Below are 27,057 nucleotides of genomic sequence, written 5' to 3' on the forward strand. Positions count from 1 at the left end.
AGTAGGGGAAGCTCTGCAAGAATTGTGCTTGTAACCTGGACTGGGGAGCTAAGGCTTGCTAGTCTCCTAGTCGCCCTGCTGTGTGAGGGAACATCACAGAGGGAATGCTAGAGTGCCTGCACTGGAGCCTAGAGCACCTGCTTGCCAAGACCGGTGGGCCCTGTGAGGAAGGGGAGAGCGATGGAGCGAGGTCCAGTGGCTAGCCCTGTTGAGTGGACTCCTTATGCGAGGTGTTAGGAAACGTAACCTGCACCAATCACGTCATTGCCCATATACAGGACTGAGTCGCAACCCCAGGATACCAAGAGAGGGCTTCAATGAAGATAGTTGTGTGAAATACTGTTGTGTGGTAAGGGCCAAAGCCTTATGCGTTAGCTGTGCAGCGACCCCATATGCCAGGAAGGGTGTGGCGACCCCATATTCCAGGAAGGGCCTCTGTGGAAAAAACTGATTTACGGTAAGTGCCGAAGCCTCGTGCAGAAGCGTGGCGGCGACCCAGTATGCCAGGAGGGGCCACTGTGGAGAACTTCACTGTGCTGACCGGAGACTGTGGACGATGAGTTGGGATGACCCCGTTCATCAGAGAAGTTCACCTTCAGCACCAGGGACTCCAACATTTCTACCCCACTGGAGAAGGGAGGAAGTAGTAGGAGCACCATCTCCCAAGTGAGGGACCAAGGACTGGATCACTGCAGCCGTGCCCCATCAGGAGCAAACAAACACTTTTGCCACAGTAGAAGCTTCAGGAAACCTCCTGTCGCTGGAGGAGCGCAACCTCGAATGACACGTCCTGTACCCGCTGAATGCAGCCGCTTAGTTTGCGCACGGCCGACTTTCTTGAAGTGAGCTACTGCCAGTGCCCGCAATAGGGCGCATTCCAGAACTTGTAGAGCTTCCCTCCTGCTGGTGCGGGTAAGACTTGTTTCTGACCTGTTGTTGCTGGGGGAACTTGCTGATGGTTATAGCAAACACTATTGAATTTAAGCTAGATTCAGAGTGAACTCTTGAGGGTCTGGCTACTAGTGGGGAATACCCAGGATGGTACCATGGGTGAATGGGAAATAACCACGATCACTAATGTGAGGATTGAGTGGGACAGGGAACAGTCAGAGAGACCTTAGAGCCCTGGCCTCAGGGGAGGACTGTGTAATTTGTTTGTGAATGTCATATTTTTACTTTGTGTGGTAAGTGGTAGAAATAAAACACTTCTAATTTTTCATAAATATGAGTATTTGGCTGGACAGTGATTTATTGCTGCTCGCATTTGAGTTGTAAGCCAGTGTTTACTAATATGTATCCACACCTCCCCCAGGGAGCCTTGGACTGCTTGACCATGCTTACCACTGAAAGTTAAGTGTAGAAGGGGTACTTGTCCCAGTTGCTCAGAATCCATAGTAGGCCTGGCCTGGGACATCAGCCGTAAAAGGCCTCAACCCCCACAGTTGGAATCAGTAGCCTATGCATGTCAGTGGCTTTCTGAACGGGGTTCTGAAAACATACGTCCCCTGGCACAGCTCAGATAAATTACACATTAACTTTTACATGTATGCAGAATTTGAGCAAATTCACTTGCTGCTAGATGACTAGTCAGAATACTCCAACAATCAATAACTTTATTTCGGTTCTTAGAACCATAAAAGTGCACAATGCAGATTTCTAAAAAGTACATAAGGCATGAAATTAAAATCAAGCAATACAGCTAATTAAAGTAGGATACAAATCATGATACCTCCCTTAGGACTAGAGTGCATACATACAAAGACTTAAGCGAGTGACAAAACCCTCAAGAAAGGCCTTAAAATGGCCTCAAAAGGGGTTTGCTATGCCTTCTGGGAAGTATAGACTGGTTACCAATTGTTGGTATTATGTGGCAGTAGCTGGTGTGCGTCAGCTTAAAGTGCACTGTACAATAAAGAGACACAAAAAAATAAAACCATATATAGAAGCCCTTTTAAGGGTATACTTTTCCCAACACTCAATGCCCTAATGTGCCAGATGGAGTGTAGTTTGAGATCCAATAAACTTTACAGCTCTGGCTGTCTGATGTGCATATTCTTAATGTAGTGTGCCGGTCTGTGATCCCACAAAGCCGACAAAGTGGAGCTATACAGTACGCACGCTGCTTTGCATAAGTGCAACAAAATTATAGTAAATGTTCCCCAGTTTCAATAGCATCATGGCCCATTGGGCAAGAGTTTGTGGATATGACTTTTTTGTTCTAGGAGTGAGTGAAAGAAACAACTGGCAAAACCCCTAGGCTAAATTTAATATACAGAGTTCTTGGAAGTGGGATATTTACGTAATCTAAGAACTCTTCAAACTGTAGACCAGTTTTAAAAGGCAGAAAAGAATCTGTAAGACTGCCCTTTGTGACTGCCACAAATCTTGCACTGAGGACAACCTCCCAATAGGCTGACTTGATTGTTTGTCTGGCATTTTCCGGGATTGAGGCACGATGTAGCCAGTAGTCACTTAATCCTAGTTTGATGAGCCAGGTCATTACATGGTATACCCGGGGAATTGTTAATGCCAGCTGGGTCGCCAATATCTCCTCAAGGCATTCTCTAAAAGGGACCAGATCCTTCGTTTACTAAATCCTAACCCAGTTAAAGACTGGTTTCAGACAGGCTATGTCTTCAATCTGTCTAAGATTTAAGTCGAACCTAGAGTAGTAGGGCGCTTTTCGGGAGCCTCAGTAAAGTTTTGATGAATACATTTTTGCTCTTTACTAGTAAGTCAAGGTTGCAGTAACCCCACATGTTTGGGCTTTGGAAATCTCTAACACTGGTGTAATCGGATATGAGAAGACTCTGTTAACCAGCCCAGCAATAGATCTGGCTCTGTGTTTTAATGTCATTGCACTTTTTGCAATCTGGGCCGACCATTTATGGGAATCATTCAATCTTACTCCCAAATAGTCAAATTCAAGCACTGTTCAAGGCTAACCCCATCCAGAGCCACATTGCCCCTAATTTTCCCTAACTCAGTGAAGACCATGCTTTTGGGTTTGCTGGTGTTTATTTCCAGGCCGTGCTCTTTGAAGAAGACACTAGCCAGACAACTCAATCAGTGTTCCTTGATGCTGTATTAATATGTTATTCTTGATGGAGAATTTTCCTTGCATGAAAATATCCTAAATTGAGATTGTAATCATGGGAGCAGCAACGTGAGCCACTTTTACCCTTGTAATGACCCCAGAACCCAACATCCAACCTTTTCGAATGCAAGAGATTTAGGTATTCGATGTGCCTCTGATCTTTTTTTTCCTACTCCTGTGAAAATAAAATAATTTTTTCAGGGTATGAGGAACCAGCTCTCCTTCCTCCGAAAAATACTACCACTTCTTCAAACTCATCATAATGTGGAGCTTAAGCCATGGACTACTGTATTTGTTTACTCTGACTTCCCCACAAAACTGCCAATCTGCAAAAACTACAGAACTTTGCAGCCAAACTGTGCCTAACCCTCTCCACACTCTCCGTGAAGCACTCCAATGGCTCTGTGTAAGTGCTATGATCAATTATAAGGTCATCTGAGCGATGTACCGGTCAGAAAAACAGAACATGTCATCTTTCTGCATAGGTGTCACAAATCTCCTCAGCGGCCCCCATCTGCTCAACCAAAGATACTTTAAGATGGTGGAGCGAGAATTCCAGGACCTACCGTATTGGACGCTGTCAGCCCTGTCTGAGATCCGAGCCCTAATACCAGCTGTTCAGGAAGCTTCTGGAAGCTCTTTATACTTGCATTCAAACGAACACTGCTCCTACTCGGTGTTGCTATTGAAGAACAACAGACACTGTTACTAACCCTTCTGTTTGAATTCTCCAGTAGCAGCTGCTACCATACGGGGGAAGTGGGACTTAACTTGAACGGCCGCCTCCTCTCCTCTGTCCTCGTCCTCTTTATCTTCCTTCTTCCTGTCTCCAGTCCCGGTTGGCAGCAGGAAGTACCCGGGCACACAGGCTCCCCAGAGCCAATGGTTTGGCGCTCAGACTGGGCAGGGAGCCTGTGCATTTTCCTCACCAGGCTGTGTAATGCAGCCTAGTGGGCAACATGCAAGGTGCGCATGACTGTTTGGCCGGCCCTAGAGGGCCGGCCAAACATTCATGCCACTTAGGGAGTGCAAACCACACTGACCCCCTGCTCTAGCCAGCCCCGCCCGCCCCAACACTGACTGCAATAGGAAAAATAAAATGATAATAATGTTACGTGAGTATTACCTCCACCTTAGCGGAGGAGCCGCTGCCCCTGGGACTCTGTTTCTTCTAACTCAACCATTGCATGTAGTGCTGTAAAGCTTCTGAATAAATTAATAAATACATTTAGCCCCTTTTCTGGGAAGCGGACAGAAGATGAATCTTCACATCCATTGAGAAGCTTCAAATCCGGGGAGACGCATACTGTCCGACACAAACAACTATCAACACTTAGAATCCTTGTTCCAATATTTGGTTTTCTTTGCCCAAAGAGAATTCAGTTTTACATTAGCTTAACATTATTTTAGTCTGTTTTTAAACCTGTTTAAGCATTTTCATTTAGAGCTGCTTCGAAAAAGAGAAACAGCTGCAAAAGTAAGCTAATTCAGAAATGAGAGAATTAGTGCTGAGTAGTAATTGGCTAACCTTTTCCTGGGCTCGTGATATTAAGCGGAAGGCTGTATCAGCAATAAATGCATGTAGTTGGTTTGATTTTTAAATGCAAACCACAAGCCACATTAAGTGAGGTCGAAAAGAAGACATTTCCCGGCCATCTACATTCACTACTTAAAACAATAGCAAGAAGCCATCAATTGACTTGAGGATTTATTTTAAGTTTAGCAGCCCTTGGAAGTCTAGTATATTAATTCATCCTTTTGTGATCAAGTGGTTGTTACCAGTGTTCCATTTTGTGGTTAAACAGCGTTTTCTTTGTGAATTGCATGGTTGTTCTTTGAGCAAGCCAGGGTATGTTAAGTGCTTTATTTATGCAGATAGAGCTCACTATTTGATGATGTTACACGAATGTTCTTAATAATAATGAGTACACACAGTTAAAAAAAAATAGTTTACCAGATCAAAACAATTTTTTGCAGAATCATAATTCTAATGCGCAATAAGCACAGGCAGAGACAAAATTCTTTATTAAGTTCCACAGAACAAGCGCATTATTAGTCAGCACAGCATAAAAAAATTAAAAAAATATTTAAAAAGTAGATGACTGAAGTATACATTCTGGACAATGATGTAAAATAATGGAGTATAAAATGTTAATTTGTCACTTGACAAACACTTGTAATAGCAATGTTCTATACTTATACAGATCCAGATGTGTGAATGAAAAGCATATTTTTAATGAATGGTATATCTTCTTTGAATAATTAAACCTGTAAAGGTAAAACAATTCCAATAAGTGGCAGTCTCCAGACATAACACTTTACAAGATACTATAGATTCAAGAAGGGGCCCACGTTTTGTCAATGCATGTATAAGCTGCAGTAAGCTCATATTGTTGCTGGATGTCTTCAAAATGACAGCAAGCCCGCAGGGCTTCAAATATCCCTCAGCTTGGAAATGTTGAGGCGATCCCATTTTTTAAAACCTTGAAGCCTGGACAGGTCCTGCATTCGGGCTGAGTCGCACAGCGGTTCTAATGTAAATTTTTCTTGCCACTCCAGCACCCGGGGGACTTCTCGCCAAACTTTAATGACTGCTGGCCGTCAGCCTTGGCGACCCCTGCCATATAGCTCCCTAGGGTATTCCCTGGCGGTCATGAATTTCCTATCTACCTGTATCGAGGGTTCCTGTAGTTTAGCAAATGCCCAGTCATTCACTGTTAGGCCCAGTAATACAGTTCAGGTCTCATCCCCCTCATGTAAGGATCTCATCAGTGTGTGCAACGCAATCCTAGGAGTGCCCCCATCCCATCGTAGTAGCTTTGTTATACTATCCACTTTTTGAAAAAAGGAATGCGGGACAGCACAGGGCATGTTCTGGAGCAGGTAAAGACATTTTGGCAGGAAAATCATTTTATAGAGTGCTGCCCAGCCCATAATAGATAGCGGCAGCTTTGTCCAGTGGGCAACATCTACTTTGTATTCTTCGAGGCTCTTGTTTAAGTTGTTTCCCATGAATATCTTGCTATCGCCAGTAATTTAAGAGTGGCCCTTGAATGACTGCCTCATATGCTTCCCAGAGTCCCCCCCGCCCCCCCCCCCCTCACCCTAGTCCATTCTCCCCGAGTCCTCTTTAAAGTAGTCATCCGTAGTCTGTCCCACCCAATCCCTAGTGTCTAAATCTTGCAGGACCCATGGATCCAGTCTCCACTTGGATAAGCCCTGGGTGTTTATGCACTACAGCATGGTTTCCAGGGGAGAGTGGTCGGATATCCTGCGTGAGAGAAAGTGTGTATTCCCATAGCTGTCCTTCTTGATTAGCAGAATAAAGAGGCAATCAAGTCTAGAAAACGAGTTCCACATAGGTGTATTCACTGGGAGTGGGGTGCATGTTTTGCAAGAGGTCCAATAGACCAAAGGCGGTCAGGGAGTGTTGCAGTCGTTTTTCTTCATGGCTCTGGGGGGCAGTCGTATACCTATCCATATCTGGGTGTAGTGTTAGGTTTATGTTCCCTTCCATGAATCGGAGCCCTGAGGACCATTTGAATCGGAGCCCTGAGGACCCTGTGCTATCCATGTCCCCATATGCCCCAGCATACTCTATTGTTTTCCTGGCGGTAAGTACATAGACACCACTACCATCTTCTCCACATCCCACTCTCGCAGTATTGCGCCATAGTGGCTATCTCTGTCTGTCCAAACCCGGTCGATCTACATTGGGAGTGATCTGCACGCCAAGATACACACCAGTAAATCCCGAATGGATGAGGACCTTGTAGCAGTCCCTGCCTCTAAAACCACAGTGATTATCCACCAGCAGTGTCTCCTGCAGTAAATCGGAGTCTTGTCTCACAAGGTCACCACTCTACGTCTCCCTCTTATGTCCTAACCGATTCACTTTTCATGTTAGGATTCTTAGTCCCTGTCTTTGCTGACCTGCCAATGTGTAGATACCCAATGTATGAGAAGAGTCTGGAACCCCTGTCTGTCCACATTGTTTACATGTGTAGCAGTAAAGTTACCCCCAAACCTCCCAACTACAATCCCCCCACCATACTGCCACATGCTGCAGGCTTATAATTGCCTGCTGCCCCAATGCTTGAGGTGCTTGTCACCCGGTCCCATAAAATATTTGAACTTGTTAAACTTGGTAAATCTAGCACACTGGGAGTTCAGCATCCTCCGGTCATCTTGTGACCCAGTGGGCAACCCTGCAGTGTTGTGGCTCCATCCCAGAATCTCTTCCTCACCTCCAGGTCTTGTGGCATATAGGGGATATGTGGTTGATGACTCTTGGCTCGCTGGTCATAAATTGGCAGCGGCATGTTCCGGTCCTCCTCCTTAGGCTGTGTCGATGTTGGTCCTGTTCACTGCGAGGGCGTTACCCACGGTCCCATAGGTCATGACGTCAAGCGCCTCTCCCGCTGTTTCTTACTTCTGTATGAGTATCAACCCTCTAACCAATCCCAGTCCTCTGGCCATTTGAAGTACCATCATTTACCTTCCAATAAGATCCTCAATTTGGTTGGAAATTACAGTGTATTCGGCATTAAGCTTCTGTAGCTCCACCTTTGCTGTGTCAAAGCATCTTCGCATTACTTGCTCCTCCTGTGTGTTGTCTGGGAACAGCATGACTGTACAGTTTTCATAAAGTAGTGGGGCATTTTGGCGAGCAGCCCTGCGAATGGCATCACAGTCTCTATAATTGAGGACCCTGGTGATCAGCGGGGAGTCCTAGCCCCCAGTTAATGCGGTGCCCCTGGCACCCTGTGTGCCCACTCTATCACAAACTGGCTGGAGAGGGCCAGTGGCCATACCATGGACTTCACAAACTCCTCGAAGAAGCGTTCTGGATCCTTGCCCTCGCTTTTTTCATGGATGCCCATTGCTTGGATATTATTCTGTCTAGACCTTCCTTCTGCATTCTCTGCCCTGGCGTGTAAGTGTGCCATCTCACGCAGGAGAATGATTTCCCGCTTCAGTGTGGTGAGGAACTTCAAGTGATCCAGCACCGTTTGCTCCAACACGGTCACACTGGTGGTGAGCTTTTTACAATCAGCTCGTATAAGAACAATATCTATAGCCAGCCACAGTGTCAATGTTGTGCTTTAGTGTGGGCTTAAAGTCCCTGATTGCCTGGAGTAAGTCCTTGAGAAAGGGATCTGAGTTCCCAGCCCCGTTACCTCCTCCTCGCCCAGCACTACAGTCAGCAGCTTTACCAGTTGATTCAATTCTAAAGGCTCCAGCCTGTGTGACTGCTTCGATTTCTGGCCCTTGTCACGCCCCTATTGTCTCTCCCAGCCAAGCAAGATGTATCTCTGTCCCTTGGGGCCCAAATTACGGCCACTATGGCTGGACGTCACCCTGTGGTGCAGCGGGAGGGTCTTGGGCTCTAGAGCCCGATGGGTGAATACCCTCTCTGGTCGCCTAGTCCCTCCGAATGTGGCGCATAGGAGAGCAGGTTAGAAGATGCATGACCACATTCCCTGTCAAGGCCGCAGCCACGGAGTGAGCCACTTCAGCCCAGCTTGCTCTTAATGCAGGAGGCGCTCACCACTACTGTCCCTGGCAGCCCAGCCTCACAAGTTACCAGCCCCCCATGCATGGTGTGGCAGGCTGTGGAGAGATGCAGGATCTCAGTGTCCAGTTGGGGCACTATCCAAGTCTGGGCCACTGTCCAGCCTGGGGGTATGAGGCACTTGTCACCGGTGCCGCCAAGCAGTTCTTGCAGCACCTCGCCGGGGCCCCGCTCACCTCTCAAGGGGTCCTTGTCTGCTGGGAGTGCACCAAAGTCCCAGTAGGGCGATCAGCGTGACCCATCACTCCAGGGCCTCCACCCGTCGCAGACACCATTCAGGGCCTCTGACCCCTTCTTTGGAGTGGCCCTGCACTTTGCAGCTGCCGTCCATGCCATCCGCCATCGCCTTTTTGCAAGGGAGCCTCGCCATCGTACACCACCAGTAGCCCTTGCTTCAGACGCCACCAGTGAACTCGGACCACCTCCACTAGAAGCGGCCCCCGCAATCTGATCCTTGTCACATGGGGTGGAGGAGGGGCACATTTCCAGATTTTGCCGAATGGGTGCTAGGAATTCCCTTCCTCTGCAGGAGCCGAGACTCAGAGTGCCATCTTGCCCCGTCACCGAGACCACTCTCTCAATAGTATATATTTATAGCATAAAACCTTGACCTCGAAACAAGGTATGCAAGTGCTTCTCTACTTGAGAATTTAGCATGTCATGTAAGAGGAGACTCCAGAGAGTGAGAGGGATACGAGAGGGTTTTTATACTTTTGATTAAAAAGATAGGTCTTCAACTCTTTATGGAAATTAGGTAAATTACATTGTTTCATCAGCTCCAAGGGCATTGTATTTCATACTCTGCCTGTTATTACTGAAAGTGATCTTCCTCCTATCCTCTGTTTCCCATATCTTGGGACAATTAACAGATTTTGGTTTGCAGACCTCAACATTCTCTAAGTTTATGTTAAATAAGAATGAGAAGGAGCCTCTGGGTGTACTGAGCCGCAGCAGTGCCCCTACAGTTGGATGACAAATAGCCACTGGGCACTCCTAAATGCAGCAGTTGCCTGGTGACAGGAAATAAAGGAGCCACCAGGAGCGCTGTAGCACAATATAGGAGTTGGTGGAGATTGGATGGCTTGACCCCATGCCTGTATTCTTGCACGACTGGACTATTTGGTGGAGATCCTGCAAGACTGGTTGCTGTACTTGAGCTCAGGCTGTCCAGAGCAGCACATTTTTTTTGTGTACCAGTATTTTAGGAAACTAATTAGTATATATAAATAACAAATGCATGAACAAGTCCAAGCCTGGAAATATGTATCCTGCGTGGTATGTACCAAGTACGTAGTGTTCCAAAAAATACCTTGAACATATGCAATTGTTGCAAACGACAGACCCTTCAGACACCAAAGTGCGCACAAGCAAAAACATTTGATGGCAAGAGAACTTTTGTACTGCTATGCTTTTCAATCCAACATCGACTTCTAAAGAAATTGTTAAAGTACCGACAGAAGTATGTTCCCCGTATAAAATAGTTCACCCTTTGACTCCCCGATTTGATTTCATTAGATTTATAGCCAGATTCTTCCACTCCAAACCTAACCTTTCAAGGGTTCCAAATATTCAGTATTAAAACTACCATTCAGCAATTGTTTGAACCCTTCTCCCCTTGTCCAGATGAAACTGAATGTCTTCCAGCTTTTTCCCCTTGGACTCTAACAAGTATTGCTTGGACGCAGTAAGCAGGATCACCTCCCTGGAACAATAAATTCGCTGCTAAACTCAGTAATCCTGTTGTGATTTGAGAAGACGTCTGACATTTTGTCAACTTCTCCAATTGAAGTCATTGCACACAAGTGGAAAATGGCTCTTCCCTCCTTTTCAAACTATGTGTACTTAAACTGGCTGCATATATTCATGGAGGGTTCACAACTGGTATGAGACGTGAGAACGCATGCTGATGTCGGCTGTGTCACTTTCCTAGACTTGCTACCCCTGCTGGACGCCGTTGAACACAGTTTACCGCTAAGGTCTCCCTCATGTGGCTTCAGTGTGTTGACATCGGTTATTGAGCCTGTAACCAGATTCATCCTTTCTCAGTGCTAACTGCCAACATTGCTCTCTCCCTTTTGAGTCTTCTACAAGAGCATTTGCTTGTAACCGTACACCAGACTCTGCCTTACCCCGTTCTCTAGTGAATATTTGGGTGCTCCCCGCTCTGTCTTATCCACTCCTTCGGGTGTCCATTGTATATGTATGCTGCCGGCACCCAGTGGCTTAAAACCAACAAGTGAGGTACAGGCAGAGATTCTCCATGATTATTCGGCGAAGGACGTTGGTTTTAGGGTAGAAACACATGTAAGCCCTAAATGGAGTATAGGAACTTAATGGTAACGGGGCATGTTTCTTGTTTAGAATAAATGAATGATTGTCTAACGATGTAACTCTTTTCTTGCCCACAGAATGAGCTGAGTAGATTGCAAGTTTGGTATTCCAAGCTGGACTCCACCTCTGGGAAGGATACCCTGTTTAAGCAGCTTCCTCCACTAGAGGTAATATTGCTGCTCTGTTCATCTTGTATTATGCTCTTTTACATCAGGTGATGAAGACGGGTATGGAAGACCGAAGCTTTAGTCGTAAAATCGTACAACGGCCTTCAATAGACCCCCAAAGCATGGTGTATATATTTTATTCCTATTTTCTGATTTCTTTGCTTCAAAATCCTTCACGAACGTGTACCGTACTGAAGCACTGCATGGTAGATATAGTGTCTGCAGTGCAGGACTAAATCTCATTGGTCCGTTCAAGGCAGACTTTCCTTGTGAGCTAGTTGAAGTTAGAGGGCGCGTCCTAATGGCCATCTATATTCTTCGTCGCTTTTGAAGTTATCCAACCGTTGACTGCCTATGCTGTGCCCTGGAATCTTGTGGACCTGCTTGTGGATTTGTATCCCAAAAAAAGTTCTTACAAAAAAGGAGAAAAAATCACTCTATCACATAATTGTATATAGTTCTATATAAAGTATGAGACAAAGTAATGAAATTGTTGGAATATATGCTTTCAATGTCAAAAAAAGAAGCTAAATAAACAGTCATGTTAAAATTGATTTCACTCTGTATATCTTGGCTGACATGACCATACTGCCGCTTAGCCTATATTGAATTTATTTTCACTTTGATGAAAGAAATATAGGTTGTGTGGGAGCTCGCTATTGTATGTCCTGCTTGTGGATTGTGCTCGGTTTAAAATTTTTGCACATTTGGCATCTAATGTAACTCATACTTGTATTCAGTGAAATATTTATTGTCCTCAAATAGTGAACACTAGTGAAATTAACACTCTTATCAGAATGCACAAGTGCCTTCCCTAGGACAATACAGGCAATTTTGCACTAGTGGCTCCCACAGCTTCAAAACTGGCCCCCACTGTTCCGACACACCGGGAAAACGCACGGTGCCCTCTACGGCCAGTCCGGCCCTGTCTTTAAGGAAAGTCTTTTGGAATAAACTATAGTAAACAAGAAAATGGGAACCGGGATAAGTCCAAATGAAGTATTGTGTGGAATTGGAATATACAAATCACAATGTCACTGAAGTCTGATGTCATTGACATAAATTATAAAGCCACCATGATGCTGTGATTGTCGAATTGTGTGTTCTGTCTTGTTCTAGCTCAGTCAAGGCAACTTCACATTGGAGCTGGATGTGGACGAAGTTTACACCTTAACGACGGTCACGACTGGAAATAAAGGGTCCTATCCAGACCCACCGGCCTCACAGCCATTCCCCACCAAGTACAAGGATGACTTCAAAACCGGTAAGTCTCTGAATTGGATAGCATAGTCCAGACGCACTCCTTAATATTCTGTTATTGAAAGCGCTTCAAATTGATCTGAGTCCATTAATTTTAGATGACCGATGAGAATAAAAATGAATAGTGGAACTCTGGCTATTTTTTCTGGTTCATTTCTTTAATTCATCACCCAAGTAATTCAGATTTACGCTCCTTTCGATTAGTGGGAGTCAGCTCAGATAACAAGGATACATTTGTGGGAACACACCTTTCTGCTAGCAGAAAGGCTATCAGAGGTTGAGGAAATGCAAGTGGAAGGGAAGCGATGGACTTTGAAAATGGGAGTGGTGTAGTATATTTGTATAGAGATGTGAGAAGGAAATTATGGTTAGGTCTGCAGTAGGGTTTGGTTGGGGTGGAAGGAAAACAGTGCATTATTTGAGGAAAAACGAATGTTTTACAGCAGGACAATAAAGGATAACATTAATGGAGGGGGAGGGAGTTAAGCGTGAAGATTACAATGGCCCACCAGACAGAAGTAGAATGGATTATACCCATTTACGGTTGTAAATATTGAGGAGGTTTTGTGTTTAAATGACTTACCTTCATGTTAATGCATCCACAAGGTGAATCGTTTATTACTTCTGTTAGGGTTTTTGTGGCACAGCATAGAAGCAGCTTCAGAACACTATTGACTGAAAGGAGAGGGGTAGACAAGGAAGGTGAAGCTAAACACATTACAAAGCTATTGAGAGAGGGAAAGGTACCACAGAGAATCATACAAGATGCACATTAGATGGAAAACATTGCAAAGCAATATGACTTCAGAGTTGTCCAACAAGAGATTTGGGTCCAGCTGTGCACCTTTAACTGCATGCACGGGCGTAGACGGTGCCAGGGCACCCTATGAATCCACTGTCTCCTAGCAGCCACAAAGTCACGCCTGCCCGGAGAGCAGCACATTAGTGGAAGGTGCACTCGTTGTGTGAAGCTGCCAATTCGCCTTTCATTGTGCAGGAGACAGCCTGACCTTCATGTGAAAGGGGGCAGATATTCCCCTGCAGGCAGCTGGAGCGAGTGACTGCACCCGCCTGCAAGAGGGTGTCTGGGTATAGAGTTACGGCTCCTCACCACCCCTTCCAAGGGGCACCCTCGAGGAACACACTGACTGTGCGACTCCCGATAGTCTCTTTGCCTCTGTACCCACCTCTATAAATTACTTCTCACCACCCCTTCCAAGGGGCACCCTCGAGGAACACACTGACTGTGCGACTCGTGATAGTCTCTTTGCCGCTGTACCCACCTCTATAAACGACTCCTCACCACCCCTTCCAAGGGGCAACACTGACTGTGCGACTCCTGATAGTCTCTTTGCTTCTGTACCCACCTCTATAAATGACTCCTCACCACCCTTTCCAAGGGGCACCCTCGAGGAATACACTGACTGTGCGACTCCTGATAGTCTCTTTGCCCATGTACCCACCTCTATAAACGACTCCTTATCACCCCTTCCAAGGGGCACCCTCGAGGAACACACTGACTGTGCGACTCCTGATGGTCTCTTTGCCTCTGTACCCACCTCTATAAATTACTCCTCACCACCCCTTACAAGGAGCAGCACTGACTGTGCGACTCGTGATAGTCTCTTTGCCTCTGTACCCACCTCTATAAACGACTCCTCACCACCCCTTCCAAGGGGCAACACTGACTGTGCGACTCCTGATAGTCTCTTTGCCTCTGTACCCACCTCTATAAACGACTCCTCACCACCCCTTCCAAGGGGCACCCTCGAGGAACACACTGACTGTGCGACTCCTGATAGTCTCTTTGCCTCTGTACCCACCTCTATAAACGACTCCTCACCACCCCTTCCAAGGGGCACCCTCGAGGAACACACTGACTGTGCGACTCCTGATAGTCTCTTTGCCTCTGTACCCACCTCTATAAATGACTCCTCACCACCCCTTCCAAGGGGCACCCTCGAGGAACACACTGACTGTGCGACTCGTGATAGTCTCTTTGCCTCTGTACCCACCTCTATAAACGACTCCTCACCACCCCTTCCAAGGGGCACCCTCGAGGAACACACTGACTGTGCGACTCCTGATAGGCTCTTTGCCCATGTACCCACCTCTATAATCCGTCCCGGGCGCAGAGGCAAAGGGTTTCCTTATTTCAGTTATACCACTAAGAGGAGCCTGTTGCATCTGAGAGCGAGGCCCGATGTGTTGTAATGCCAGAGCCTGCTAATTCATTCATGTTTTCTATTCACCAACCACAGAGTTCATTTTATTGTCAGGATGCAGGACACCGATAACTTGAAGGGATTTTTATCAACAAAGTGAAATGGTTATCAGTGTGTTGTGGGGGTCTCTTGATGTGTCTGTTTCTCACACAGTCTACCCGCCGTTCAGTGAGGCACCCAACTTTGCTGACCAATCCGGAGTGTTTGAATATTTCGTGAACTCCTCAGACCCTGGAGAGCACGTGTTCACACTGCGCCAGGTCCTCACCCAGCGACCCATCACCTGGAGCACAGACCCAAACCAGGCCATAAGTGTCATTGGCAACTACAAATGGTAAGTCCATTTGGGGGTGAGGTGGGAAAGGGCAAGCAACTGGGTAACGTACAGCAGGTTTCTGTTCACTCGGTACAGCTGTTCTGGCTTCTGGTTCATCCTGTTGATTATAGTATGTGTAGACTGGAGAGCTCTTGAACAAGAGGCCCCACTGGTGATAACAGAGCAGCTAATCTCAGCTCACTGAAGCCTTCTCCAGAACAGTCCTTCATTGGAGCTGTGGCCTTGCTCTTTATTCATCTTCGCTTAGTTTCGTTTTTCAGGATATAGAAGGATGTTGTCAGACATTATTTTGCTGATCTGTTTGTTATTAACAAAAAAAAATGTAACGATAAAATGGTTTCAGTGGAATGGAAGCCAGCCAGCCAGCCAGCCCTCAGGATCGTCCTTTGATATTTAGCAGGGCAATTGTTTGTCCTTTTTGTCCCTTAGACCCTTGACTACCAACAACCCTTAGACATTGCATATTTAAAAATCAATATGGACTGCAGGCTTTTGTTGTCCAAGGATCGACAAAAACCTATTGATGAGATCCAGCAAGACTATATAAGACTATATAACTCATGACTATATAACTCATGACTATATATATCATAGTTCGGAATTTGGACTGCACCACCATGGGAATATATTTGTTCTTTGCCTCATAGACCTTCCTGTACCTTAGGTTTTGATGTGATTGTTGCGTTGTTGGAGGAAAGGAATTCCTTAACAGAGCAGCATCTGTTTTCCAACCACTGAGGGCTCCAGATGGTCTCTAGATTTTACCTGTTTTCTTTCGCTTTTAATTCAAAAAGATTTGTGAAAGGGTTTTTTTCTGTTCACTGTTGGTAACGGTGCCTGTTATTCCTTGAATTCGGGTTTTTACAAAAATAAATAAAAAAAATTAGCAAGTGAAGCCAAAAAATAGGCAATTACATTTTCCCATATTTTTTTTAATTACTTTTCTATGAAAAAAGTTGTTTTAAAACGTGCTCCATTGTCCCTTGCATGGGAAGGACTTATCAGAACTTGCAACTTTAATTTCCTGGAGGAGAACCAAGTAAGTTCTTTTTTTCTTCTTAGGCTTCTCAGGCAGCAGACCGATTTATTATGGGAGATTGTTGTGGAGGATGGTGGTTTTTGGAAGCCAGACAGCAGAGGCCAACACCTAACGCCTTCGAGCAATGACAAACACACCTGTTGCAGCCCTCTTGTAAATGCCTTGACTTTTCTTTCAGGGCTGACATGCTTGTAAGTTGTGATGTCTACATAGAGACCCCCAACACTGGAGGCGTGTTCGTTGCTGGAAGAGTGGATCGAGGTGGGACACCAGTATGGGGCGCCAAAGGGATATTCTTCTGGGTTTTTGCTGACGGAACCTACAAAGTAACCCTTGATTTACGTAAGTCTCGAAGACAAGGACATCAGAACCAAACCTTGGACTGTTTGCCCCTATGGTTATTATTGTGAGCCTTCAGTCAGTTTTACTTTGATGGTATGTGTTATACAGCTATAGCTCGCTTTGTATGTTTTGAGAAAGTAATTTGTGGCCAGCCTAAAATGAGGCCCTGGCGTTACTTCGCAGAACAATGAGAGTTAACAGCCCAAAAGACAACGTTGTAAGCCCAGCATTACTGGCCAGCGCATGGCAAAGTTTGGGAATTATTGTTTATATCAAAATAAGATAGCTGATGTGTCAACTCCTCACTTGTTAGGTCTTAATTGTGCCGCTGTGCTCCATTTGTTGTCCTCTTTTTGAAGCAGTTTCTGCCTTTACGTATTTATGAAACTATTTTTTCCTAACCGGCGCAGTGGATGGGTGGTGTCTAGGGTGACCAACCGCCCGTAAATTTCACAGACTGTCCGTAATTTGGATCTCACGTCCGTTGTCCATGAGGATCCCTTTTATGGACGCCTTTAATCCGTAATTATGGCCATTACAGGGAGCAGGACTGCTCCCCTGCGAGAAGCCTCGGCCCCCTGATGGGGCCGCCTCGCACTCCTTCTAGAGCACACGAGCAGCCCCGCCCCTCCATTGTCATCCTGTATGCTGGCTAATTGCCACAGTCAGAATAACAATGGGGCAGTCTGGGCTGTTAAAGCATGTGGTGGCCTCCTCCTGCCTCAGTGTACTGCAGGGAATTCTGTTAGATGGATAAAAGGTAAAACGCCCATGCTGCAACGTGAGAAAACAGTTTATACAAAGAAGTTCAAAATAACGGGTTATAGTTCTTTCACTGTCATCATTTTCGAACTGACGCATTTTCAATATTATATTCAACAAAGCCATGGCCGTTGCTTTTTTATTTTAAGCAACTAACACTTGACAAAGCCAATAGTCCTGGCTTGTTGTTGGTGTACTGATACTTGCTGTATTATATATCTGGATGCAATGACAGAAACAACATAATACCAGTCGGGCGGAACAGGATGCTAAGAACAGATTTTTAGCCTAGGTGTTTTAAGCCATGCCCTTAATTACATCGGACACCCCCTTTGAAGAGACCCCACAGACTTTTTACCCCCCTTAAAGCCATGGAAGCAACACAATGTCACAGTCACCTCACGTCCTGGCACTGTGTATCATGCATGACTCATGACTTCTACGTTTTCAGATTGCCTATGTGCAGGGGCATAGTAAACCCACCTCTTGCTTTAGGAACTACAGCGAGGTGAAGTTCTGCAATTCTGCAGACAAAGGCTCAGCTCATAATGTGAAAAGGTGGATGAGTAAATAAGTGAAAGAATGTGTGAATGGCTGGATGGATTAATAGATCGATGAATGAAAGGGTGAATAGATAGATAATGAAAAAGGATGGATGGATGAGTGATTGAGTGGAAGGATGGATGAGAGAAAAGGTAGATAGATAGATGGATGTATGGGTGGAAGGTTAGATGGACGGGTAAAAGGATGAATGGGTGAGTGAAAGGATGGATGAGTGAAAGGGTAGATGATGGGCGAGTGAATGGGTGGACGGATGAGTGAAAGGATGGATTGATGAATTGATAAGTGAAAGGATGAATGGATGGATGAGTGAAATTGTGGATGTAAGGATTGGTGAGTGAAAGGGGGGGTAGATGGACAAAAGGATGGATAGATGAGTAAAGAAGTGAAAGGGTGGATGAATGAGAGACGGATGGATGGATGAGTGAAAGGATGGATGAGTAATAGATCAATTGATGGATTCATGAATGGATGAGTAGATGGGTGGGTGGGTGGATGGATGGATGAATGAAAGGGGGGTGGAGACAGAAAGGGAGAATGAATGACTGAAAGGGTGAATGGGAGGAAGGATAAGTGTTAGAACTGGCGATTTATGGTTGGCTAGGGCTTGCGCCAAAGCCAGGCAGAAACCACCACTCTAGTCAGGGCAAGGAAGTTACACGCCAAAGATAACCCCTGCTCACCCCCTTGGTAGCTTGGCACGAGCAGTCAGGCTTATTTCTGAGGCAAGGTGTAAAGCGTTTGCGCGCGCACCCAGCAACAACACCCAAGGCCCACCACAAAGGAAACTCCACACAAGGTATTCTATAAAAATAGCCTTTGTATTATACACAACACATTAGATAAAAACACACACTTTACAATGTGCCAACAGGCACGGGCAGAATTTACAAGGGATCTGTACAAGACCGGGCCAACTGGACCACTGTCAGGAATTAGCCCTTTTAGAACTTAGCACAAAAATATAAAATTACTGTAGCACAAAATACACATATAACACCACCAGTAACCACTGGTAACATGTAAGCATCACCTACGCAACCCTAACCACCTTAGGGAAATCGCGCAGGGAACCAGAACCTCACTAGCACCACCTGTACTGGGAGAAAACAAACAACCACCTAAGTATCACAATACCTGTAGGGGTAAACGCACATTACACATGATGCCTAAAACATTCAGAGGTGTAGAACATGGCACATGACGCATAAACTCATTCAGAGGTGCCGGGCAGGTAAACACATGAGGCATAAAACATTCAGCGGTGTTATGAAAGAAAACACATGATGCATAAAACATTCAGCGGTGTAAAACAAGGCACATGACGCATAAACATACATTCAGAGGTGCAGGTTAGGAAACTCACATAAGCCACCACCTGTGGCAGTCCCTAGGCCAACTGGCCTTGTCGGGGCTAGGACGCTCTGTCCCAGTCAGGCTGCGCCAGCTGCGCAAACCACAAGCGTAAGGTCCCAACCTAAACGTTGCAGCTGCCCACTAAGTGCTGGGCAGCTGTAGAACTGAGCGTAGGCACCACCAATGTGCCCTTTGAACACCAATCGCCGTCACTCGTGGAGCCTCTCTGGGCCCTGCCAGAAGAATGCCCCCTAGAGCCTTTCAGGGCCCTAAACGTTACTGTGGGCAAGGGGGGAGTCGCCCGCTGCCATCTGGGGCCACTCGATCGCTGAAGAAATGCCCCCGGGCCGTCGGAGCGTATTCGCGCTCTGTCCCTCAAGAAATGCCCCCCTCGTTGGAGTCCCTCACGGGGCTCGAGGACACTGACACCACGTTGGAGCCACACGGGGCTCTAGACACACTGTGGCTCGTGGGAGTCCCTCTGGACTCTACAAACTACTGCCCCCGTTGTTGGAGCGCCACGCGCTCAGAACTTTACAATGTCCCCCACGTTAGAGAGCAGAGCGAGGCTCTCAGTAGGAACGGCCTGCGCCGGAGGCGCGGGCTGCTTACAAGGTTAGCCGGTCTGGGACCGGCACCCATGATACTCGGGCGGAGTCCCCAAGCCCTTCCCCACTAACCGGGCTGTCCTCGGGGGGACTCCGCTCCTCTTGCCGTACTTCCTGGTCGCCGGAGCGCGGGGTGGGCTCCCGCCCGCTCCCTTCCTCAGCGCGACGTCTCTCGGGGCCGGGAACACGTGGGTCACACCCCCTCCCGCTGAACCAATCACAGCGCGGCAGGGGGATGACGCGGCCGGGACTCCGGGCTGCGACGGTGATCGTCTCCTGCGATAAGAGGGGTGGGCTCCCTCGGTAAATGCAATCTTCGGCGGGGTGGGCACCCGCCGCCGCAATAAGCAAATAAGCGGGGTGGGCACCCGCCGACAAGCTCCAAAATACGGGGTAGGCTCCCATCACCCGCAGCACACGGGGTGGGCACCCGTTGTCATAAGCAAAGCGCTCCTGAGCGCTAAAGGAAAATAAAAGCGCTTCCAGGCGCTTAGGGATGCCAGAAAGCCCAAAGTCCAGCCAAAAAGTATTTCAAGAGCAGGGGGCCAAAGACTGGGCCCAGAGCCAGCTCACAGGGCCCTCCAGCAGGGAGGCAGTCCCCAGTGGCGGTCTCTCCTGGCGCCCAGCAGCAGCAGGCCCCCCCTCCAGAGGATCCTGCAAGAGAACAAGTTGTAAGGGGACACAGCCCCTTTTTATACAGTAAAACCCTTTGTCTTCAATGTGCAGGGAAGGGGCGAACCAGTTACAACTGGTCCCTGAGCACTTTGTTTTGCTCAGCCCCTCTCCCTATTCAGTGGACAGGCCAGAGTCATCAGTCGCACCACAGGGGGCGGAGCCAGCATTGTGTGGGGAAAACCCTGCCCTATTCAAGACCCAGGTGTACTCCTCCCACCCATCTAGCTGCTGATCTCCCCATTCACCACTGGGTGACTCATCCTGACTCTGGGGATTTCCCTAGCCCATCACATGACCTCAACCAGCCAATCACCAGACAAGGCACACATTTCATACTGCACACTGAAGTGCCCACTTCTAGAAGTGGCACTTCCACACTAGGTACATGCACGCCGCACACATCATCGCGCAGCATTCACTCACACGAGTCCGCACATACCAAACTCGGGCCTGCACACCCCACGCATCAGGAACTACCAGGACACATACATTCCCCCATGCATTCCTATGGGAGGGCAGGCCAACCTCACAACACACACGCACTTTACCCTGGGAGACAGCGGTAAAGTGCGCAGAAACCCAAAAATCACTAAACCAAGTCACCAATAAAAAGCAAAAAGTTTCGGGGTGAACCTGCCAGAAGGGCCGGGTCCAACAATAAGTAACTGGGTGGGTGGATGAGTAAGTGAAAGGATGGCTGGATGGGTGAAAGGGTAAATGGCTGGATGGAAAAGTGAATAGATGGATGGGTGGAAGAGTGGATGGATGAGTGTACGGATGGATGGGGTGAAAGGGTGGGTGGATGGATGGATGAATAATGGATGGATGGATGAGTGAAATGGTGGATGGAAGGATACATGATGGTTGGGTTTGCAAATGGTTGAATATGTTTGGATATAAATGGGCACACAGATGGAAGGACAGAATAAATGGTGAAAGACTGAATGATAGATAAAAGAGTGATTTACACCTTGTAGCACCCATTATCTTAAGTAAAATTTCCTATACATTGACTTTCACGTTTGAGTAATTGTCTCTATATAATGTGTGTGTGATGTTACGCACTCCGACACCCTGCGCTACATACTTTGGATGAGTAATACTATAAAAGAAATGAAATACACAAGACACGGTCTATGTGAAGATGAGGGGCACCATTGGAGGGTGGTATCAAGGCCGGACTGGCCGGACCTGGCATTGGGCGTTTCCCTGGGCGGCTGGAAAGGGGGGTGGTTTTGTTACTGGGGGCTGGCACTGCAAAGTTCCTTGTATATCCAGTAGTTTTCAATCAACAATAAAAGCTGCCTCACTTTAATTCAGGTGTGGTTCACCATTGTCTGGTGACTAATGTACCTGCTGGAGCGAGATGCGAGTTTTGAAACATCTATGGTAGCAAGCCGCGGGCATACTGAAAAACCGTGAAGTTCACGATTGTCTCAACCTAATATAAGCTTATTTTGACTTGTACTTAAGTGGTTGTCTATTTACTCACTGATATACTATTGCGCGACCTCCTCTGATGTGTCTGTAAAAGTTACCTTTTGTCCCGAAGTTTTATCCTGAATTTCGACCTCGTTTCCTAAATTTTTGTCCTGAATTTTGACCGTTTGTCCTGAATTTTTACACTCACCGCCCTGAATCTGCACCCTTGCCAGTTGGTCACCCTAACGGTGTCTGGATTTGGAACACAACTCGACTCGCTCATTCAAGAAATCTGTCCGTTTGTCTGCCAAGATGCGGTGCATGCTTTGCATGCTAAGCTATAGTTCTTTCAAAAAACGAGTCCTTGGCTCAGCCATGGTCCAGGATTGTCGCCTTTCAGAAGGATCCGGATGTTACTCTATTTAGATCAGAGCATCATTGCTATTCCTAGAGCCGTTCCCATTCATTCTCTGCGGGTCCTTCAAAGTGATGCGCCATTTTTGTTTGTTTTGTGTCTGCCCAATACTCTGCTGCCCTGTCAATGACCTTTTCACTCTCAGTGGTCCGTCCATTATTTTCATGGCTCTGATCATTTCCTCCCTTCCCTTGAGGCTCTCCTTTTCTTCCCCTCCTCCTTATGTCGCTCTTCCTCCTTAGGATATCTAGTCTTCCACTAGGTCTCTTTTTTCAGTTCAATGCTTTGAACACCGTAGAGATGGTTTGAACACCTTCCCTCAGGTCAAACGTCAATCCAACTATCGAGTGCAGTAGGTAGGTAGCCCTTAATTATGAGGATAGCGACCACCTCACTCCGTCATCACTGACGCTGCTTCCTGTCCATGGCTTCTATGATTGCTGTCGGGTATGCAAATCTAATGATTTAATCTAAAGAAAACCAGGAGTACTGCACCTAGAGTCCGTAGGGTTCTCGCATGAAAAACCAGGACTGGAAAGAGTGTGATACAATAGGGAGTGGAGGTCTCACACTAGGCGTCTGGCCAGGCCCTCGGTGTGGAGGGAATTCGAATTAATAATGCTCCTTCCTTTCCTAGACAGCAGTGCAGGCCTCCAGCTGTCCCAACTAGCGACAACTTCTGTGTTGCTGATGGTGATGGGCAGAAAGCGGTCTGCAGGGGGTGGGCCGGGAAATGGGTGCAATTATCTGGTGTTGGATATTGTTACCCAGTATTGTTAGGTGATGACACCAAGTGATCAGGACCCCATGTTCCGGTCTTATGCTTTCGCTTTCCAAATTAGTATTTTAGGGTATGTTAACCTAATGTGTTTGTTTGCCTTTCAATAAAATTCGCACGAATGAAATAGGTCTTAAAAAGAAACCCTGAAACAGCGACATCGGTTTCTTGGTGACCTGGAATCATTACCCACGAGAAAAAAAAACAGAGTAACAAAGCGAGTGGCGCCCCCCAAAAAATCTAATGTTCTCAGTTGTTCTTTTCTAAAATGCATAATCAGATTATTGGCTCTAGAAGTGTTTGTGGACGTTCTGCAAGGAGATTTGGTGAAATGCTGCCACCTCGTGCCTGTAAACTATAATACGGTTGAAATATTGTACCTCTGATTAAGGTCTTTTTCGTTCACTGATCGCAGTTGAAGTCTGTTGGAGGGCTAGAGCAGTTGTATTTTCATGTAATACCTGGTGGATGAAGGCTGATCTTATATTTTTTCTTTGCAGTTGGCAATATCGTGCTGCGGAAGGGGCCGTCAGGAGTCCGTGCTGGGACGTGGCATACGCTGTCGCTGAAAATCAGTGTAAGTCAGCGCTTTAATTGAGAAAAGAAAAGTGCAGGTACTCGCCCAATTGAGTGGCCGTGATGATGAGGTGGAGATTGCAGTGGGGTCAGGGCGGGCTTGGGTGGGGCTTAGAGCAGGGCGAGATGGGGGTATTGAATGGGATCAGATTTTGAAGGCGCGCATCGATGGCCACTGGGGTCATCACAAGTGGGTTTCCGCAGTCACACAGTCGGGGACTCAGGAGCTGGACAACCAGGGTAGTGAGGGGACACTGCTCACGTTACCCCCAGAGTGAAAGTCTCAGTCAGGCACATATAGCTGGTCAGTTGGCTGTCATAGGGTAGTGAAGTGCTCTCCTCTGGTCACACAGAGAGGCAGTTCTCATTTGTTTCTATTTTCACGGATACAGACCTTTCCAAATACTTTTTTTCTTTTTTATCAAAAGATTTATTTCTAAGCAAAGATTTAATTTACAATGAAACAAGACCCTCACCTATCCATCAAGACCATAAACATCACACCATAGCGTCAAACATACATACCACACTCTCTCTCATGCAACACATTCGATTAAAAACAAAAATAACAAGCACAATGTCTCCATATTCTCATAGCTGCTTGTTGTACTGTGTGACGTTTTAACTTGTATTGTGCAAATATCATATAATGTATATATTACAAACGAAATCGGGCAAAAATGGACATTTCATAACTTAAATATTATATAATAGAAATCATAGTTTAATTTGATCAGTAGACAATGCACAAGGTTCAAGGCTAGCTCTAGGCAGCAAAGCAGTCCTTCCATGTGCAGGAAAGCATGGAGTACACAGCAGGTAGCAGCAGGCTGTCCTCCGAGAGTCCTTGCACAGGTCCAGAAAGTGAACTGAGGGTCCTATTGTTATACCAGGTCCCTTCTTTGGTGTACAAGAGGCTTCTAGGAAATTCCCTTTGAAGTTTCCTGCTTCCACTGCCCTGGCTCTTGTTTGTCTGCATAGAAAATGCGGGGTGACAAGCCCTTTGCAGGAAGGCAGAACACAGCCTATTTAGTTGCAAGTTCAGTGGCGTAATTAAAGTTGAAGGGGCCCCCCTGTAACGTACACAGAGGGGCCCCCGCTCCGGATTTAATCCGAAGCCATAGCTGCCAAGGTTTCTGATTGCTATGTGTGACACTTTTCTAATTTCAGTGTAATTGTGAGTGACATTTCAACGACTATGAGTGACACTTTCTCGCGAGCAAAATCAAGCAAATGAAGATGAGGGAAAAATAAATATCAGAAATTACACCCATTTGAGCAACAAGAAACTCTGAGAAGATCTTAAAACATCTACAAAGCACGAGAAATTGAAGGGGGTGACTGCAGTTCACAGTAACAGAGGGCAGACACTGCAACTGCTCAGAAGATCTTATTAATCGGATCTTTCATGACCACGCAGTAGCCTAAAAAGCAAATTTTGCAGCATAGCAAGTGCAGCAAGGAGATTATACTGTCTCGGTCTCAAGCACGTACTCATAGCTGGCAAGGTTTCTGACTTCTTATGTGTCACATTTTCATGATTTTACTGTACATATGAGTGACATTCGATGGCAACATGTGACATGTGTAACACTTAGACACTTTTGCAAGTCAAATCAAGCAATGAAGTGCAATAAATATCCGAAATTACAAACTTTCAAGTAATGAGAAGTTTTAAAAAGATATTTAGGTTACTATAAAATACCTGAAAAGGAAGTTCATTAACCTACTGCCCCTTTCTAAGATGATCGTACTGTCATCTGTCAGGGGCTCAGTGCTGCACAGAGTGCTGGCATACATTGCACTCAGCTGCTGTCCTCTAACTGTGACATCAATACTGGAGGCTCACTTAGGATTGCCACTTTTTGCAGAAAAAATACCGGGTACCATTCCAGGTTTTAACAGTTTGCTAAGGCCTTAAGGGAACTTTATATGAAACTGTCCGTATTCATTTTTGAAATGCACTTTCTGTTTTTGTTTACGTTATCAGTCAGAGATCATTAGAGCAGCTTGGGATCAGTTTGTAATGTTTTCTTATGATATGCACTGTTTAAAATATGTACAGATATGGTTAAAATACCTTTTATATCTGCCAGGATATTAACATGCTTTTAGTGCTGTTGATAATTTAGCTGAATGCTGCTGGTGCTGGTGCTGGCGTGGTTGTAGGTAGGTTGAGGCAGAGGTTATCCTTACTGGGGCTGAATGCTGTAGAGAGTTGTGGCATTCATTACACTCGACTGCTGTCATTTAAATTGGGCATCAATGCTGGTGTTCACTGCACCGGACAAGCTGAGGCAGGAAATTGAACATCGGACCCATGCACTAGTTGGACATGTGTTGCTGGGCCAGAAGAAAAATAATTAGATCATAATGCCATTTAGCCAGCGTGTGACGACTGGGACCCCTGGCTCCTACCCTGGCATTTGCAATCCTAGCATAATCGTGCATTACAGCACTTTGGACTCCAGGCCGCTCTCTGGTCTCACATGGGACCGGGTGGGGCCAGGCCGACACTCGAGTCTCCATCAGGATGTGAGAGGCCCCAAGCTGCATAATTATTATACATAGACACTGTTAGATGGAGTCCGTGGACTCACTCGAGCCAACGATACCGGACATTATGTCTCTAAAAAGTCGGTGAATAGACGAGGCTGAGGCGAACTGAGGCACAGGTCAGTCACATAGGTCACAGCCAGGCGGCCTCAAGCTGGCTGTATTATTAAAAAAAACTACAAAGTTGTTCACTCACGGCTGCAGGCGCAGGTAGTCAGCCTGTCACATAGCCCTAGACATAGCTGCACCAGCTCACACAAGCTGCATGCACGGTGCCCCCAGCATCGGCTCATTCACAGAGCTGAGCAGGGGCAACTGCTGAACTTAAGTGATAGGAGCAAAGTAATCACTAACATAAGCAGCAACTAAAGTCATTGACACTCCTCAGACACTTTCTTTTCTTGCAGCGAGCAGGGCAATTCGATAACGTCGGTGCTGACAAGCCACAACATTACGAATGGACTAAAACCTATTGGCACGACCCTGCGGCCGGCAGGTGGCAATGAATGGAAACTCCCAGGCAATCACGGTTCTGGGCGTCTGGTCATGTGTGCTAAGCTCTGGGCTCCAGCTGCACCGTGCGCTGGTGTGATTCAGATTACCCACCGCCGTGCCAGGAGCCAAAAGTTATTAATTTGCCGCTGCTGCAGTGCGCACGCACTGATAATTGAAACTCACCCTCATTCATTGGCTGGGCAGTCACTGACTCCCGATGTCACTTGAAATGCTGCGGCGCGAGGTCCGCGTTGGGTGAAAATCAGTAGTGGAGCTCTTAGGCCTCAATACTGTGCTGCGGGGGCCTGTGTTACACCCCTGGCTGTGCCCAGGCCCTCCCCCCCCCCCCCCCATCCTGCCAGTTGCTGACCCATCCAAGCACACCTAATCCTTCTATTGTGTGGCTGTCTAGGAGGAATAAACAAAGTCTAACTGCCAATTACACCCAGTCATGTGAACCAGTGACAGGCTGCAGGCACC

At 46.6% G+C, this 27,057-nt stretch overlaps 1 protein-coding gene across 2 annotated transcripts in view; it reads left to right on the forward strand.

Moving 5' to 3' along the window:
* The window catches only part of GALC (galactosylceramidase), a 201,053-nt gene that overhangs the window by 159,227 nt on the left and 14,769 nt on the right, over nucleotides 1–27,057 (forward strand). For both annotated transcript variants that reach the window (XM_085626587.1, XM_085626588.1), the window contains exons 12-16: nucleotides 11,081–11,170; nucleotides 12,290–12,434; nucleotides 14,809–14,989; nucleotides 16,210–16,373; nucleotides 23,451–23,527. In XM_085626587.1, coding sequence (XP_085482713.1) covers nucleotides 11,081–11,170; nucleotides 12,290–12,434; nucleotides 14,809–14,989; nucleotides 16,210–16,373; nucleotides 23,451–23,527 — 657 coding nt within the window. The remainder of the gene's footprint in view (nucleotides 1–11,080; nucleotides 11,171–12,289; nucleotides 12,435–14,808; nucleotides 14,990–16,209; nucleotides 16,374–23,450; nucleotides 23,528–27,057) is intronic.

This window comes from Triturus cristatus, chromosome 9 (genome assembly GCF_964204655.1).
Source record: "Triturus cristatus chromosome 9, aTriCri1.1, whole genome shotgun sequence".
In the NCBI taxonomy this organism is placed as follows: Eukaryota; Metazoa; Chordata; class Amphibia; order Caudata; family Salamandridae; genus Triturus; species Triturus cristatus.